At 39.4% G+C, this 18240-nt stretch overlaps 1 protein-coding gene across 6 annotated transcripts in view; it reads left to right on the top strand.

The window, feature by feature from the left end:
* Positions 1-12999, top strand: part of prrc2b (proline-rich coiled-coil 2B) — an 84555-nt gene extending 71556 nt beyond the window's left edge. For 5 of the 6 annotated variants that reach the window (XM_043720549.1, XM_043720546.1, XM_043720547.1 and 2 more), the window contains 4 exons: positions 1855-1946; positions 2526-2631; positions 4621-4842; positions 7737-12999. In XM_043720549.1, coding sequence (XP_043576484.1) covers positions 1855-1946; positions 2526-2631; positions 4621-4842; positions 7737-7934 — 618 coding nt within the window. In that variant the 3' untranslated portion in view covers positions 7935-12999. Of the gene's footprint in view, positions 1-1854; positions 1947-2525; positions 2632-4620; positions 4853-7736 lie in introns of all 6 variants that reach the window. The other variant, XM_043720551.1, reaches the window with a different exon arrangement.
* The last annotated feature ends 5241 nt before the right edge of the window (positions 13000-18240 follow it).

The raw sequence follows: 18240 nt of genomic DNA, 5'->3' as shown, positions 1-18240 counted from the left end.
AGAAACTTGTTCACCCAGAGAGTGGTGGCTGTGTGGGATGCTCTGCCCCAGAGGGCAGTGGAGGTCCAGTCTCTGGATTCATTTAAGAAAGAGTTGGATAGAGCTCTCAAGGAGAGTGGAATCAAGGGTTATGGAGATAAGGCAGGAAGAGGATACTGATTAAGGATGATCAGCCATGATCATATTGAATGGTGGTGCAGGCTCGAAGGGCAGAATGGCCTACTCCTGCACCTATTGTGATTGACTGAGCATGGATATAACTCTCTGGGATAGAGAAGTTCAAAGGTTCGTAACTTCTGAATGAAGAAATTACTGCTTGCCTCTGTCGAAAATGGTAATTTCTGTCTTGGGACTTTGCGTCTCCTAAATTCTCAGCATCTCCCCTGCCAAGCTTGATCAAAATTTTATTGTTTCAGTGGATAACCTCTCATGCTTCTGAACATCAGTGTGAAGACCCATTTCTGCTTAATTTCTCCTCATAGGTCAGTTTTCTCATCCCACTAGTTAAAATTCTGAAACTTGTTGCATCCTTTCTAAAGTAGGTATATCCTTCCTTAGGTACATAGAGACCAAATTTGTACATAACCAGTCCAGGTCCCATAGAATTGCAGCAAAGTTTCCTTGTCTTTCAACCCTTTTATGAGTAATTTTATTACAGTGTAGAATGTGCTGCATTGATTGTATGTTAATGATTTGACTTGAACCCTGGAAGAAGCTTGCAAATGATACCAAAATAGAAATATTTGTTAATTCTGTAGAAGACCAAATGAAGTGGGCTGGGAAGTGATAGTGAATGTGAGCTGATGCATTTCAGTTTTTAAGAAATAACAATAGTTATGTTCAGAATGGAAATGGTCTTGGTGCTATTTGAGAGCAGAGGGACTTTGAGGTATAGGTTCACAGGACACTAAGAGCAACATTTCCAGTTGACCAAATAAGAAAAGCTAATTGACTTACAGGTTTTATGACAAAAGCTGCAGGATGCTATATAAAACAGAGAATCAGAAGCTGTTACGAAACTCTAAACATGTCAGTCATGTTTTGTAATGCTTTTATGAAGAACCTTGGAACTTGGTATTATGTTGAAGGCACTGTAGAATAGTGCAGATTAAGATAGGCTGACGCTTAAGTCTTCAGAAACAAGCTAACCGGATTCAATGAAGCGCTGCCTGCTATTAGAAAGTACAAACTGGAACAAAAACAGAATGGTTGTGGCTTCTATCATTACAGCAGTGCAGATTGAAAGCGCGGTGATGCAAAACATTTAAAAATAGTGTCAACAGCAAGTCTCCCCCCTTCAGTGGATGGAGGGGATCCAAAGCAGAGTTGTCATAAGTGCAAAATTCAATGCAAGAGATTTAAAACCAGGGCATGGTAAACTCCATTCCATTGAGGGTTGTGAGACAGTGCAATTCACTTTCAGGGTTAAAAATGGAGGCAAAAAACTAGGTTTGTATTGAATAGAATGGACAGGTGCCAGAGAAAAACAGAATGAAGGAATAAAAGAGCAGTGTTGATCAAAGTGATTGGGACTGCTTACTGGCCTGGTGTGTAAATACCAACACTGATTAGTTGAGCTGAATAGCCTTTTGTAGCATTTTCTTGCTTTGTTAATTGGCTGTTGAAGTCAAGTTTGCCATTATGATTGAGGAAATGAAAATTAATTCTTAAAAAAATTTTAAAGGTTAGAAGTAAACAGCAAAAGTAGTAGAACGCAAGTTTGATGGACTAAATGGTGACTTTTTTATGATTTTGAATGACCAAAGTTACAGAATAGTGCATTAATACGAGTGTGTAGGCATGAATAAAAGTTAGTGCCATTTTAAAGTGTCATGAATTTATTTCTTTTTTTAGATTCCCCAAATGGATCTTAAAGCATTTCAATTTGCAGACAACAAACAAGTTTCCTCTGGGATGTCTGGAGGTCCTGTCCCAAATCTCTTCAGGTACAAATCTTCCTAATGATATCGAGAAGGGGACGTTTTAAATGTAATGCAGATTTCTTTTTAAAACAGAATTGTGATTTTAATAGATTTTGTCAGGATCTATTACTGAAACCCAGTGCCAAATTATGGTTGCCTATGGAATTCCAGTAAACTTAAGATCTATGAGATAAAAAAGAAAAATGTACTGGACCCTTGCTAAAGATAGTCAGAGTGATGAATCATCTTTACATGAAGAATAATATTACAACATGATAATATTTATTTGTTCAAACTCTTGGTCTGGCAAATATTCATAGGGTGGTTATTTCAAATGCTGGCATCCATAGGTAGAAAAGCTAGGCTGTCTCTATGAGCTTAGCATTATTAAGGGAAAAGAACAGTTGGCCAATTGACAAAACCAAAGGTAGTGAAACCTGACCAAGTGAAGAGCAAATGCCATCATTAAAAGGTTGGCAAACTTGAGATTCATTAAACAGTGCTTGAGTTTAACATCAGTGGCGAAGGCTCAGAACTGTCATCCACATGCGAAATGAGGCCTATTTTGTTACAATTCCCTGTTCACATTGTGTCTTGCTTTAGACCCAGTTGCACAAGTCCAAATGGGAAACCATCTGGAGCTGGACCAGCTGCTAACTCAATGGGCTTGAATATACCAGGAGCCATCCAGGGGCACTATCCCCAACAGGTTGGTAATTGCACCCCCCGATAGCTAGTTTCAATTGAATGTGAAAATACAAGATTTGAGCATCACATTTAGAGGATTCTGAATAAAATTGTTGAGCTGGAACACAGGACTTGGCTATTTAGTTCCTAGATACTAGTCCACCATTCAACTGATCTTCTGCCTCACCTTTATTTTACCATATTATCCCATTTCCCATAAACTTGCTCACCCAACCTTGTAACCCCTCTTCCAGGTCATTTATAAAAATGACAAACAGTATAAAAATGACAAACCATAATGTGTTTAATATCTAGAAATCAATTGACCTCTCACTTTGAACATACTCAATAACCAAACTTCTACAGCCCATCTGAGATTAAAATGAATGGTGGAGCATGTTCGGTGGGCTAAATGGCCAGCTACCGCTCCTATTTTTATTACCCTATGTGACAAAGTGGGTAGTTTCAGTTATACAAAACTAAACTGCAGTAAAAGTAAAACTTCTAGTGCAGGAAGAGCTGATTGCTTGATTTTAAGTTCTATTACTGCTGAATGTCATTCTGGGAAGTGAATCTAATGAATAAGGATAGGAAGGCAACGTTGAAGAATTAGTTTAAGTGTAAGAGTTGAAAGGGAGTGACGTTTGACAGTAGTAAGGTCCCTACGTTTGAGTCAAAGGATTTGGGTTCAAGTCCCACCTGCCTTGAAGTTGTGTCATAACATGTCAAAAAAGGTTGATTAAATTAACAAGAATTGAAAAGGATGGGGGATAGTAAGTGGTTAAGATATCTATGCACCAACAATTAGGCTCTGGCAATATCTGTAGAGAGAAAGCAGAATTAATATTTCTAGTCCAGTGACTTCTATCCACAGGTGCTACTAGACTTGAGTTTATCCAGCAATTTCTGTTTTCATTACTGATTTTCAGCATCCACAGTTCATTGTTTTTGTTTTGTTTAGAAATTAGACTCTGATTGATGGTTTACCATAATTTAACACCCTCATCATCAGTCTGCCTGATTGGTCTGTATTTGATCAGCTAACATTGTCAGTTAGCAGCTCTTGCCACCCTTCCATGCCCACCACGGTCCAGTCCAGCAGCGCTGTCTTTCATCATATAAATTAGTTTTCCTCTTCTAAGTTTCGGTTCTTCATACATCCCAATCCTGATGAGGGCAAGACAAAACAAAACTAATGATTATGTTCTGTGTTACCAAGCAATTATTTATTAGCAAGTTCAAAAATGAATCTGACCCAGAAAATTGGGATGGGTGGGGTTTGGGAATAGTTTCATATGGGAAAACATCAAAGGGTTCCACAAAAAGATAGAGTTCTTTGAATGGAGGCAGTTTGACATATCGCAAGTCAGCACACCCTGGGGAAAACATCAGAACCTTGGTTAGCGTGCAGATTAAATTTAGTATAGAGTATTGTCAGGGAGATTATGGAAACTGGGAATGTTCTCTTGAGAGCATAGAAGATTTATGGAAGTTTTAATAAGGTGTTCAGAATAATACAGGGTTTGGAAAGAGTGTATCAGAAGAAAGACTGGTAACAAGAGGGCATGAATTGAAGGTGATTGACAAAAGAACCAAGTGACAGTAGGATTTTTTTTACAATTTTCATGACCAAGCATGTACTTTTTTTTAGAAGGACATTGAAAGCAGATCCAATAATAACACTTCTCAATGGAAAATGCATAAATGTTTTGGGGTGGGAGGAATGTGGGAAATGGGAAATAATAGACGTTTGGACTAAGTGAATAGCATTTCTTTCTAAGTTCTCACATGAGTAAAAGTGAGCCACATGGTATTCTTGATTGAAGTTGACAGGCCATCTGGACGGATACAATCAGTCAAATTTATATCAGCAATACAATTGACATAATTTGTTTGTGAACAGCAGGCACAATTTAATTTCTAGAAATATAAAACCGAGTCTTATGAACTTTCCACTCTTGAAAAGCCTATAAATTTCTTTTCCTACTATCACCCACTTCATGTTTCTCAGATGCCACCCCCACCGCAGGGCAACATGATCATGCACATGAGGCCGCCCAATGTTGGAACCTACCCTACTCCCATTCAGCGCCCCGTGATACAGATGAACAAGGGCCCCATTGCACCTCCCATTGCAGTACGACCACCTCGAATGCACAGCTCCAGTCGAGAGAATCCAGCAGCCACAATGCGAACTTGCAACTCTGAAAGGGGGGGAGAAGAGGATCTCAAGGTGAGCAAATGTAAATATTGCAGAGATACCAACACCCTTTTTTCTCCCCGTCCCACCTTAAATTTCTCAGTGGGCATATGTCTGCATGCCACAGCGGCTGCAGCAAAGTGTGTGACCTGAATACTGCTGTATGTAGAACATATGGATGTCATTAATGACAGCTCTGAAGTTAGATTCTTCGTAATGCACGGATGTTTAGCTTAAACCTCAATTTACAAAGTAACCTGAGTTAAAATTGGAACGAGGTGTACAATGCATTGAGCGCTAGGGAGGGGGAAAAAGTAATATATTCTTTATTAAGTTAAAAATCACACAACGCCAGGTTATAGTCCAACAGGTTTATTTGGAAGCACTACATTTCAGAGCGCTGTTCCTTCATCAGGTGGTTGCGGAGTATAAGATTATAAAACACAGAATTTATAGCAAACGTTTACAGTGTGATGTAATTGAAATTATATGTTGAAAAAGACCTGGATTGTTTGTTAAGTCTCTCATCTTTTAGAATGAACATGTTGGTTTCAGTTCTTTCATATGTAAATCGCAGAAATTTTTTAAACTTACATTCTCAAGTGAACTTTAACAATTGGTGTCATGTAGGCCCAAATAATGCATTGAAAGTGTGAGGTGCCCTGTGTGAGGCTGTCTGTGCCCCAATGTTCAGACTGATTCTAATCTAAAAAAGGAATTTACAGAATCTTACATGGATTCATGCAGTTCTTGAGCAAAATAAAAATAAAATGTAATTCTGCAAGTACAAATTCAGCCCACAAACCTGTATTTGTGTGTGTGTGTGTGTCTGTTGGGTGTCAGTTGCTTGTGAGTGTGTATGTGTGAGAGACTGTAAAGGGGTATAAGTCTGTGAGAGGGTGCGTGTGTAAAGTGAGTGTGGGAATGTATGTGTGCCCGTATGAAAGAGAGCTTGTGTATGAGAGAGAGTCTGTATGAGTATATGGGTCTGTAGGAGTGTCTGTATGTGTGTCTGTGAGTGCACATGTGAGTGTTTAGTGTGGTGGGGTCACCTGTAGTATGACATGAACCCAAGGTCCTGGCTGAGGCCATCCCCATGGGTACTGAACTTGGCTATCAGTCTCTGCTCAGCCACCTTTCATTGTTGCCTGTCCTGAAGTCCGCCTTGGAGGAAGGTCACCCGAAGGACTGAGGCCAAATATCCCGGTCCGCTGAAGAGTTCTCCGACTGGGAGGGAACACTCCTGTCTGGTGATTGTTGTGTGGTTCCCATTCATCTGTTGCTGTAGTCTCTGCTCGGTCTCACCAATGTCCCATCCCTCAGGCCGCTGCCCCCCCCCCTCCCCCGCACGCGTGTGCGCGCAAACACCCCACCCACGTGTACACACATATATACAGGTTTGTGGGCTGAATTTGTACTTACAGAACTACATTTTATTTTGCTCAAAAAACTACATGAATCCATGTAAAGTTCTGTAAATTCCTTTTTTAGATTAGAGTCAGTCTGAACATTGTGGCACAGACAGCCTCACACCTTCAATGCATTATCTGGGCCTACATGACACCAATTGTTAAAGTTCACTTGAGAATGTAACTTTAAAAACGTTCTGTGATTTACATATGAAAGAACTGAAACCAACATGTTCATTCTAAAAGATGAGAGACTTAACAAACAATCCAGGTCTTTTTCAACATATAATTTCAATTACATCACACTAAACTTCTACTATAAATTCTGTGTTTTATAATCTTATACTCCGCAACTACCTGATGAAGGAGCAGCGCTTTGAAAGCTAGTGCTTCCAAATAAACCTGTTGCACTATAACCTGGTGCTGTGAGATTTTTAACTTTGTACACCCCATTCCAAGAGCGGCATCTCTAAATCATATTCCTTTATGTTGTAGATAGTCGTATACATGGAAACAGACCCTTCGGTCCAATTTGTCCATGCTGACCGAGTTTCCCAAACTAAACTAGTCCCATTTGCCTGAACTTGGCCCATATCCCTCTAAGTTGAAACTTTATTGCTGGAACAGCACAGCAGGTCAGGCAGCATCCAGGAAACAGGAGATTCGACGTTTCGGGCACAGGCCCTTCCTGTGCCCGAAACGTCAAATCTCCTGTTCCCTGGATGCTGCCTGACCTGCTGTGCTGTTACAGCAATAAAGTTTCAACTTTGATCTCCAGCATCTGCAGACCTCACTTTCTCCCCATATCCCTCTAAACCTCTCCTACTCATGTACCTGTCCAAATGTCTTACATTTTGCAACTGCACCTGCATCTACCACTTCCTTTGGCAGTTCATTCCACACACAAACCACCTGTGTGAAAAACCTGCCCCTCAGGACCTTTTAAATGTTTCTCCTCTCACCTTAAAATTATACTTTCTAGTTTTCAACTCCCCTACCTACCCTGGGGAACAGGCCTTTGCTATTCACCTTATTTATGCCTTTATGATTTAATAGACCTCTGTAAGGTCACCCCTCTACCTCTTATGCTCCAGTGAAAACAGTTCCAGCTTATCCAATCTATTTTTATAACTCCATTCCCAGCAACATCCTTGTAAATGTTTTTCTGCACCCTCTGCAGTTTAAAAATATCCTTCCTGTAGCAGGGCAGCCTGAACTAGGGAGTATTCCAAAAGTGGTCTCATCAACGTCCTGTTAAACCAAACTAAAACAAAATAGTGTTCCCCCCCCCACAGGATTGTTCTCACTTGCAGGCAGAAATCTGAAATCTCACATGTTCAATTTTTGCCTTTTAACTGACTGTAAACTTGACAAATATCATCTGACGTTGTATAAAATGGTCAAATTGAAGAGTGCACGATTCCAAAAAAGAACAGTTCAAATCCGCATCTTTTGTCATTTGTGAGCTGGGCATTTTTATAGTAGTATTCTAAAAGCCTCCTAAATTTATTTTTGAAGGCTAAACAGAGGGCTGAAGTGCTGCAGTTAACCCAGAAGTTCTTTGAGCAGCATCAGCAGGGAAAGCTCGCTAACCTTGGCCAGAAAATAGAACCAGGCACCACTATTGCTGATCGTGGAGAAGAGAGCCCAAGCTTAAATGTGCCGAATATTCAGGACCCAGCCAGTGAGGCTGTGACACAGGAGAGAGCTGTTTGAATTGGACCAGTCGAGTACCATGACATTAAAGTGGAAGATGGGGGAAGCATAATGATCCCCTGCAGTTTAAAAAAAAATGATATATATCTATATATAAAAATCAGAATGGACTTGGGACTTCTGGAATGCTAAGACTTCATTTTTTTAAAAAAAGGTTTGATGTTTCATTTGCTGCTCAGTCTTGACAAAGCAGAGAGTTAAACGGATACCAGTGCAAGGTAATGTGAACTCTTGGAGGTTTTTGTACTACTCATTGGAGAATAACTCTTACACAGTTGAATTCAGGATTTCCACCCCACTAAGGCAAGAGAGCATCCTTTTGAAGTGGTGTAGTCTGGCTATACAGAGCAATGTATTCGAGTTCTGACTGTTGGCATGTTGCCATGTTTTCCTTTCCTATACAGTGTGGTGTGCCTGATGTCACTGCATCAAAACCTGATGCATTACCTAACTTTAAGTGACCAGTTACTTTATGAATGGGGGACAAAAATCAGAAATATGGTGGCATATGTAATATATTTCTATGACATTCATGCAGGTGAACACAGCTGTAGGTTGTCACTCAATAATCCACTTATATTTGTTTTGGGCACACTGTATGAGAAGTAAGGCTGTTCAGGATAAGTTGTTTCAGCTTGTTCGTTACTGACAAGTTAAACTTCTACAGTAGCAGGTTTTGAAAGCATCACATTTTGTACATGTTCAACAGTACAGCACAATATTTAACAGTATTAAATTACAATCACAGCAGACGTTTTACACTTGACAGAATGGTGGCTGTGAGATTACTTCATTGCGTAGTCTTTTGCTATTCATTTGCACATGTGTGCACCATTGAGATGCTGCAGCAACAAAAATATCAATAATAATAATTCACTTTTTTATTTTGAAATTGACTCCCAAATTCGCTTGCCTGCAATTTTGATAAACGGATTAATTCTATCCTGAGAGTTTGTTGACTGTGTGAACCACTTCATGCTATACACTTTGCCCTAAAACAATTAAGAATGGGTTATGGAGTCATTGACTGTATATCCAAAATAGACAGTTGAACCATTTTAAGTTGGCCGTTAACACGTATTTTCTTAAAGTGTAAAATATAAATGGTTCTAATCCAGCACAGAGGTTCATGTGACTACTTTGAGAAGAGAGACTTTGCAAATCAAGAATCCTTTCCTGAAGAAGCATGACACCAAATAAGGAATAGATACTCATTTACAAAAGGTAGTACCATGCTTTCAGTCATGACCTGTATAATGCATGTGGATAAATACAGTAAATAAATGTGCATATGTAGTTCTGGGCTCCTGCAATAACTTGGCAACTTTAACATCAGTATTAATGGACTACTGCAGATAGTCCTGTTAAGGGTAAACTTTCCTTATCTTTGGTATTTAGATTTTTACACTCCACTGTACATTGTTCTCTAGCGCACATCCAACATGAATTTTGTCCTCCATTTGTCTGCAAGCAACTGAATCCCATGTCATGAAATTTAGAATCCAAGGATTGAAGTTCCACAGTGGTATTCTGCTAAGTGATCTGTGTTGACATTTGCCCTCTATTGTAAAAATCAAACTTAGTGGGAGGAATTAATTCAGCTTACTTGCCACCACCAAACTGGTACAAACTGGTCTATTTGACACTGTTGCTGGGTTGGAGTTAGCACTACATTGTACTATTGAATGTGATTTGTGCGCTACGTTTCACCTGGGCTCCTGCCTCTGGTCGGGGCTGTTCCAGTAACTTGCTGCCACCAAACGGTTCAGAGTACTGCTGTAAATTCATGTTTGTGTCTCAGCTGAACTTCTAGCTGTTATGAATAGGCCATCCCAAGATTTTCTGATGCATATAACTAAATATAGCGCCACGCTGAACTCTGCAACAACAGTTCAAAACTGCAGACATTCTCTATACTGAATTGCGTCCTTTGTTTTCAAGTGTGACACAGGTTATGTCCAAGTTGTCAATGCAGATGGAATGTGTGACAGAGGTTGGCAGAACAGTTAACATTTTAACTGAAATGGAAGCTACCAATTCACTTTTTCTTTGGTGTTGTATCAAATTATAATTTTTATATATTTGATTATAGTTATTAAATTTGGAAAGTAAAATTGCAGGACTTAATCAGGACTGTCACTAAAGTAATTCCTTTAACATGATTAGTCCTCAAGCACTAATGAGGAAAGTCCAATTTAACATTTTAATGATTGTCTAAACTTAATGTCTTCTAATGCTGGCTGCATCGGATTCCATATAGTGTCGATCAACATTGTACAAAGCTGTGTCGCTGAAGGTCATTTAAGTACCTGCGACAGATGATGTGTAATTAGAGAAAAGGGAAGATGGTCAGATAGGAGACAGTGAATCATGTGGTTGGTAAGAGCCCAAACAAAAGGGTGAATAACTTTGTAAATCTATCAGTTTGTGAGCCCAATTGACAAGACTTCCTTTAAAACGATTATAATTTTCACATTGAGCTTGTTTTTCTCAGGTGGGAGAGGAGAAATGGAGTTGCTTGTGTCTTCCCCTATTTTTACAGAACCCCCATTCAGTGCCATTCTAACTCTAATCTGTTCTTGTAGATGTTTTTTTGTGACTCTAAAATTTAATATCTTTTCCCACCATGTTTGTGAAATGCTGAAATTAATTGTGGCAAAATTAACCAGTACTTGGGTAACTAGAAGGACCAGGATCTTACAATAGATTATAAATTTGGCAAGTTCGTCAGCTTCTTAAGAATATTGACTTTAGTATTTACTTTGAAATTGACTTTGCAAGAACATCAAAGAAAAAAGTAATTTTCAATTGGGTTGAGGAGTCAGCAAGAGCCTGAGCTGGTCACCTGGGCTCCTCTTGTCGAAAGCTAGCCTATTGATCACTCATCTGCAGGTCATTGTTAATCAGCCTGTTGATTCTCCCTAAAGATTCTGGTGTTTTAGTTGAGAGACACAGCCCCCGCCTGTGAAATGAGGTTGTCTTCACCATGATTTTTATTGTAGCTTCAGAAAGTAGCAATGGTGCTCTTTCCCTGTGCAGCTTAACTGAGAGCTCGGGTAGACATGGTGTCATCTGTGTTCTGGCAAAACGGTTTGTTTGAATTGCAGGTTTTAAATGGGGAAAGCAAACTTGCTCATGGCTCATAGTGATCTGAAATTGTAAAGCCCTCCATGACAATTCTGGTAAAGCTTTTTGCTCAATTGGCACAAGAAGCACTTGTAACCTGAGTGCAGACACTTGTGTTATATTTGATTTCTTTTGCTCCCTTCCTCCTAAGAGAGAGAGTGATGTGTCGACTGAGGTGCATTCCCAAGGAGTGAAGTGGCAAGCAGCTCTGGAACTTGGATCCTTGGCCATCCAGTTGGTCGTCTGTTTTCTTTTAGTTGTGTGCTGTTGGCATTGTAACCCATTTTAATTGGGCTTTTTCCACAACTTTAAGGATTTCGCACGGATTTATTTTCTTTTACAGTACTAATGAACAGATCTGTGATGCTCTGCTTGAGACTCTGTCTCTGAGCTTCTGCCACTGAAACCCTAAGCACCACTGTGTGCGTGTGTGTGTGTGTGTTGTGTCGCAGTCTAGCCAACAAGTGGGTGATGTTCATCTCCCATAGCCCACAATACAGCTGCCAGTCCCCAACTGTTTTGTGCTACTGTCTGACATTATTGTAGATAGGGAACCTGTGGCTTGCTCCTCGCTTTTTGTTTAAGCAGGAATAATTCACCTCAGATTCAACATGGCGAGCAGACTAAATAAAAGAAAACAGATTCCTTTCACATTTTAAAAAAAACTTTCCCTATAAAGGGCAATGGTTTTGCTACAAAATAGATATCCCCTAATGCATTGCTCGGAGTGCTCGTGTAATCAGTGAAACTGTCCCACTGAAGAGTTCTTCCTCTGAATCAATGGTCTCTTCTGAACACTACATTATTTAATATGTACTGATGTGCAGAAATATGCCAGCAAAAAGGGTATGTTTCACAGTGATCAATTATTTATATATTGTCTGACAACTCTGTGTAATGGTGGGGCCAAAAGACATGTGCACGTTTTCAGAAATCTGTTGGCTTGTACCTTCCTAAACTAACCCTTGCAAAGTGTCTGATTTAGTTCTTTGCTGTCAAGTGAATGACTTAAATATTGTACAGCATTATGTAGTTAAAGTTTTTAATTGTTTTGATTTTATAATGTACAGTGGCTCAATTAACAAGAGTTATTTCCAGGCAGTGACAGTGCGGTAATTATACTGCTGTGAAACAAAACAATCCATGGATATTTTCAGAGGAGGGTTTCCACAATGGGAGGAAAAGATCTCCCTCAATTACCTTGTGTGTTACTGTTGCATCCTGTGCAGTGCAGATATTCAGCATGATTTTAATTGATGCAGGTTCACTTTCAACATTGTCATAATGTGTATGCCCCTGTTGTGGTGCTGAACATATTACCTTTGTCAGTTCAATGATTTTTTTTATTTTGTTTTCAGAAAAGCTTGTTCAGCCAGAAAGGGAGAAGTGTATTATAGTTGATTTTTTTTATGTTTATGACTAGATTAATCAAATTCATATCAAAACCTGCTATAGGATGGGAAGCAGAGACATTTTTACATTCTCTACACTTCCCTGATGTGTTATATATCTTACGAATGTTCTGGTCCCCAGCTCTATATCCTTTTATATTTTTTTTATAAAGTTCGACTTCTATTCCAATAAGAGTTAGAAGCTCTGAAAAGATTGCTTGATAGACATTTACATGGAACATTTTGTTTGTTTATAACCAGAAACGTGCATCTTAGTCTTTTGGCCTTATCTATTCTTGTTTTTTTCGTGTAGATTTGATATTTGAAAGGACAGACAGTGGATATGTTGTGTACACTGAGGAGTTATTTATTAATGAGGCTTGAACTGTTTGAGTGTGTGCTGGCCTCTGGTTTACAGTTCAGTACCTATTGTTTATCCTTTCAAATATGTGATTTGTAATAGCTCTTTCCATATGAAAGGATCTGGTTTATTTAAATAAAGCAGCTGATGCTTTTTTCACATGACCAAATAAAGTGTTATCTTTTTTCGTTCCAGTGTGTTTGATTAAAATGGCAGTGGACATCATTACTATTAGGTGTAGTATTTTTAACATAGGTAAAGTTGTTATAGTCCTACTGGACCATCGGGCTGTTCTCTCATTAAAGAAAGACAACTGATGGTGGTTTGACCTGAGGATCACCACAACTCAGGTGAGAGGAAGGAGAGCCCTGCATGGTGTTACAACACAGAAGCAGACAGCTGAACCAAATCAGAATTTCAACTTGCAGCAAAGTGAAATTAAAACCTTCAAGACTCTCAAAATTGACCCCAGTGGTTTCTAAACAGATTTTTAAATAACCAATCCCAGATTCTGCAAATAATTATTTCCATTCACCAGTTTGTATCTTAATTAAAACATTTAGCAATTTATTAACAATAGTAACTTTAGTAGAGCAAAATTAAACAAAATAATTAATTTGTCTATGCGAGAAATCCAAAACCCTTTGTTTTCTGCCTCATTTACACAAAAGACAGGCAAACACAGTTAAGAGTCGAAAAGTGTGGTGCTGAACAAACACAGCAAGTCAAGCAGCATCCGAGGATCAGGGGTCTCAAAGTTTCGGGCCCTTCCTGATGAAGGCCTTATGCCCAGAATGTCGACTCTCCTGCTCCTTGGTTGCTGCCTGACCTGCTGTGCTTTTCCAGTTCCACACTTTTTGACTCTGATCTCCAGCATTTGCACTCCTCACTGTCTCCTAAATACAGCTAAGAGATAAATAGAAGAAAATAACAAAACTGGCCGGATTATGTAAGTGGTTTTCTTGATGCGCAATTTCACAGCGTTAAATGATGGTTTCTTAGTTGATTTTTCTGAAGTTGTCCATTGGTTTACTCAGAAAACGGCAGTAATACTTATAACTTGAATTTCTGTTCCCTGAACTTCCAGGAGCTGAGAAGCGAGGTTAGGTGAAGAGCTTTCAAATTTTAACCCTGTAGCATCAACAGACAGATCCCTTTTTCATAGAAGACACTAGTTCAAAACCCGATTCGAACTCTGACCACTTCCTGACAACTGATCATCTCCTCCACAAGGTCTCTGTTACCATTCAACATCTGCCATCTGCTTGAATATAAGGTTTTCTCCAGACTTGCTGGAACCCGTTCCCAGGTACTGACCTCATCTGCGATCTGTTTAAACGTAATGCTCTTCCCCAGTGACAAAGTGTCTCCAGAAACTTTTGATCAGGAGCCAACCTGCAATTAACTTCCTGGCTGGGCCTCTTGAACAAAACAAAAGCTTGTTTGGTCTGTTTTCCTTTGAACACAAGCTGTTGCAACAGTCCCAAAGTCAACTTTAGCTCACAATTCTCAGTTCGCAGCTCAAAACTAAAATTGATAAAAGAATAAAACAAATACGCTGAAGAATCAGCGACGGTTCTACCAACAGTATACTCAACTGGTGTAGGAATCGAACTCATGCTGTTGGCATCACACTGCGTTGCAAACTGGCTGTTCAGCCAACTAAGCAAGCAGACCCCCAATCCATTTTTGACATTGAATAGATGCATTAAGTTTGATGCAAATTATTATACGGTGTCTGTATCATGGTCAAATATCCCATGGCACTTCACATAGACTGGTTTGGGAAAGTGATCAACAATGACCTCTGTTTTTGGAAAGCTTTTGAAGTTGAAGAAGGATTTGAACTGAGGAACATAAAGACAGAATTTCTGAGAACAGGGCTTTGGTAGCAATGCTGCATCTTTTCAGGTAAGGGAGGAGGCTTGGACAATTTCTGAAGCAGAGCTTTGAATGTGAGAGGTAGGGCTTTTGGTATTTCATGGAATGGCTACAGTGCAGCAAGAGGACATTCAGACTGTCATGTCCACCCCAGCTTTCTGCAGGAGCCACTGAATTCTACTCCCCCATCCTTTCCCTGTAGCACTGCAAATTTTCTTTTTTTAGATGTTTTTTCAGTTCAGTTTTGAAATTCACAATTGAATCTCAATGTGCCACACTGCACCACAGTGTCAAGACTGTGCATTCCAGATCCTCACCACTTAATGCATTAACACATCTTTCCTAATGTCACAGTTAAGTTTTGCCAGTCAGTTGACACCAGTCTTCTCTGATTCTTGATGATCAAACTAGTTTTTCTGTCTCTGTCTGGACCTCTCGTGATTTTGAACGCCTATCAAACCTCTCAATTTTTTTTATAAGTAGGGGGACACCAGCATCTCCAATCTATCTGCATGGCTGAAGTCCATCATTTCTTGAACCATATTCTAATGTGTCTTTTCCGTACTCTCTCTCTCATCTCCACATCGATTGTACAATGTGTGCCAAACTTTGTTTTGTTCAGTGGTGAATCTTTATTTAAACTCTTAATATTGAACTGAGTTCCAAGTTTCTTTTGTAGAAGCTTGCCAGCACTTTGGCTGTAAAGCACTTTGGAATGACCTGTGCAGCTTCTCTCTCTTCCTTAAATAGCTAAACCAGACTCCCTTTTTGTTTTATTTATGTATATCTGTGAATTTTAAGGACCACTGAGGAAAGTTGAACATTGAGCCATAGGACAAAGGTTTTCCTTGAGCTTATTTTCAACATTACTAAGTGAGTAATTTATTTGAAGCTGGATTATTGTTCTGCCAGTTCTGGCTGTCGAGCATTTTGGAATGTAACTGTTTCAAAATTAAGTTAATTTAGTTGTTTGTTAGGCTAAAAAGGATTTGTCTTTTTGTATTGCTGGCTTCATTCCTTGAACAATGTAACATTTCTGCAGATACAATTTCCCCTTGTCTTGTGTTTCTTGGCGTCTCAGATTTCTGTGCAGTCTATTCCTGCTCCTTATTGTATTCCTATTGTTTTATTTGCCTACTTGGATAACTTGGTATTTTCTCATCCCTACAACAGAACTAAAGAGTGATATTAACACTGACCAAGTAACCAAGATCACCTTTGGGATTACGTTTTGCCTACTATATCCTCTGCAGGAGAGAGGTTACAGCACTACAGCTTATGGCTTGTAATTTTGAGTCTTAGATTGATCTGGAGGATCATCTATCCTGAAGCATGGCCATATTGAAGACTAGTGAGCATGTTATGGTAGTTGCATCTTACTATGGGTTTCTTCTGTGCTACGGCTCACCCTTTCTGTAATGAAGGCAGAATTAATTTTGATACAATGGCCTGAGCATTTGTCGGAGTTTAAATATACAGAGTAAATGCTTTCATAACATTGATTTAATCAATTCTAAATTTATATCAGTCTTCAGAGGCTTCAGTTGCCTTTCACTGCAAAGCTCATCTTTTTTATTTTCTTGTGTCGATGAAGTGCAGGCTGTTTGGACAGCAGATCCATGACTGTACAGTCACATGTCCTCCAGAAACTCTTCCACTTTGATAACAGTGCTATGTTCGGTCCAATTCTCGTGGTCCTTATCAAGTCACCTACATGTTGACAGTAAATATAACCTATGATGGTTGGTCTACTGGCCCCAACACATTTTTCTGTTATTTCACTGTGATATGAATTGATAAGGAGGTCAATATCTGTAGCACTGTGCAAGTTCATATCTGTTCACTCAATCTCCAACTCTGCAACAAGTACTTGCTGTAGGTGGGGGCAAATAGGCAACAAGTTGTCATTTTACAGTAAGATTCTATTTGCTACTATAAAATCCAATCATGAAGCACATTTGGAGTTGCACCCTGATTAAATTCTTATTTAAAAGCTAACAAATACTGCAAACTGAATCAAGGATTAAGAGGCTTGCAGTGTAAAACTATATCAAATCATTCAGAAATCGAAATGAAGCTAAGTTACTGAAAAGACTGGACTATGAATTGGGAACAGAAGTTGGCCTTTCAGCCTCTCAAGCTTGCTCTATTCAATAAGATCATGGCTGATTGATCTGTGTTCCAAGTTCCACATTCCTGTCTACCTTTGATTACCTTATATTCTCATTAGTCAAAGGAATCCACATTAACAATATGCAATGATCCTCTGATGCAGTGTTCCAAGTCTCTCTCAATCCTCTGAGAAAAGATTCCTCATCTCTGTCCTAAAAGGGTGACACCAATTTAAAAAAAAACTCTAATTCTTAATTAACTCACAAAAGCAAACACTATTTCTAAGTCTAGATTGTCATGCCCATTCAGGATTTTGTTTATATCCCTCGAACCAATACTCAAATTCCAGTGAAAACAAGCCCAGACTGTCCAACCTTCCCTCCTATGTCATTGCAGGTATCAATCAAGTAAACGTCCTCTGAACACCTCCTCCAACACATTTACGTTCTTCCCTAAATGAGGAGAAAGTGAGGACGGTAGATGCTGGAGATCAGAGTCGAGAGTGTGGTGCTAGAAAAACACAGCAGGTCACGCAGCGTCTGAGGAGCAAGAGAATCGATGTTGGTTTATGCTCGAAAGATCGATTTTCCTGCTCCTCGGGTGCTGCCTGACCTGCTTTTCCAGCACCACACTCTCGACCCTAAGTGAGGAGACCAAAGCTGAACACATTATTCAAGATATAGTCTCACCAGTGCCCTGTTGCCTTTTTGTTCAATTCCTCTCATAATGATTAGCATTCTATTGGATGACTTGATCATTAGCTGTACCTGCGTATTAACTTTTTGTGACTCAAGCCCTACATCTTGGAGTACCACAGTCATTTTCTATTTAGGTAATACCCTGCTTTTTTTTAAAAAACATTTTTTTAAAACAATTACTTCAAATTCTCCTATATTACACTCCGACTACTGGACTGCTCCCCACTCACTTAACGTGGTGGCTGTATTGCTTGGAACCTTAAATGGAGTCTTGCAGACACAACTTTCTCAGGAAATACAATCTTGCTTTGTACCTCCAATCACTCAGAAGGGGAAGAGGAAGATTTCACTCCAAACTCAATAAGAGGGTATTCTTTATGAAAGGTAGGAGAGATCAGCTGAGTAGCCCTTCCTCGCAGACTTCTTGTCTTCCAAATATACCAACTCATCCTCCATCCAGTCACCGTTCAGATAGCTCCAGCAGTACCAACAGGGCAAGCAGTTATCACAGTGATGTGATTTCTTGGGACCCTTGCTAAAACAAAATGCCCACAGTTAACTTTCAGTGATTTATTTTAAATAAACCACTCGCGATATTTTAAAACTTAAGCACTCCAAGAAATGTTAAACATGGAACACAGTTTTGGGAACAGCGTGTTAGCACTGATCGAGGATTTGCTAGGTATTGGATGACAGAGGGATAAAAGGGGACATTTGCAGGATGGCAGCCTGTAACT

Source organism: Chiloscyllium plagiosum, chromosome 30, assembly GCF_004010195.1.
Source record: "Chiloscyllium plagiosum isolate BGI_BamShark_2017 chromosome 30, ASM401019v2, whole genome shotgun sequence".
Classification (NCBI taxonomy): Eukaryota; Metazoa; Chordata; class Chondrichthyes; order Orectolobiformes; family Hemiscylliidae; genus Chiloscyllium; species Chiloscyllium plagiosum.
Note: the sequence above shows the minus strand (reverse complement) of the source record. Positions and strands in the feature narration are given on the sequence as shown.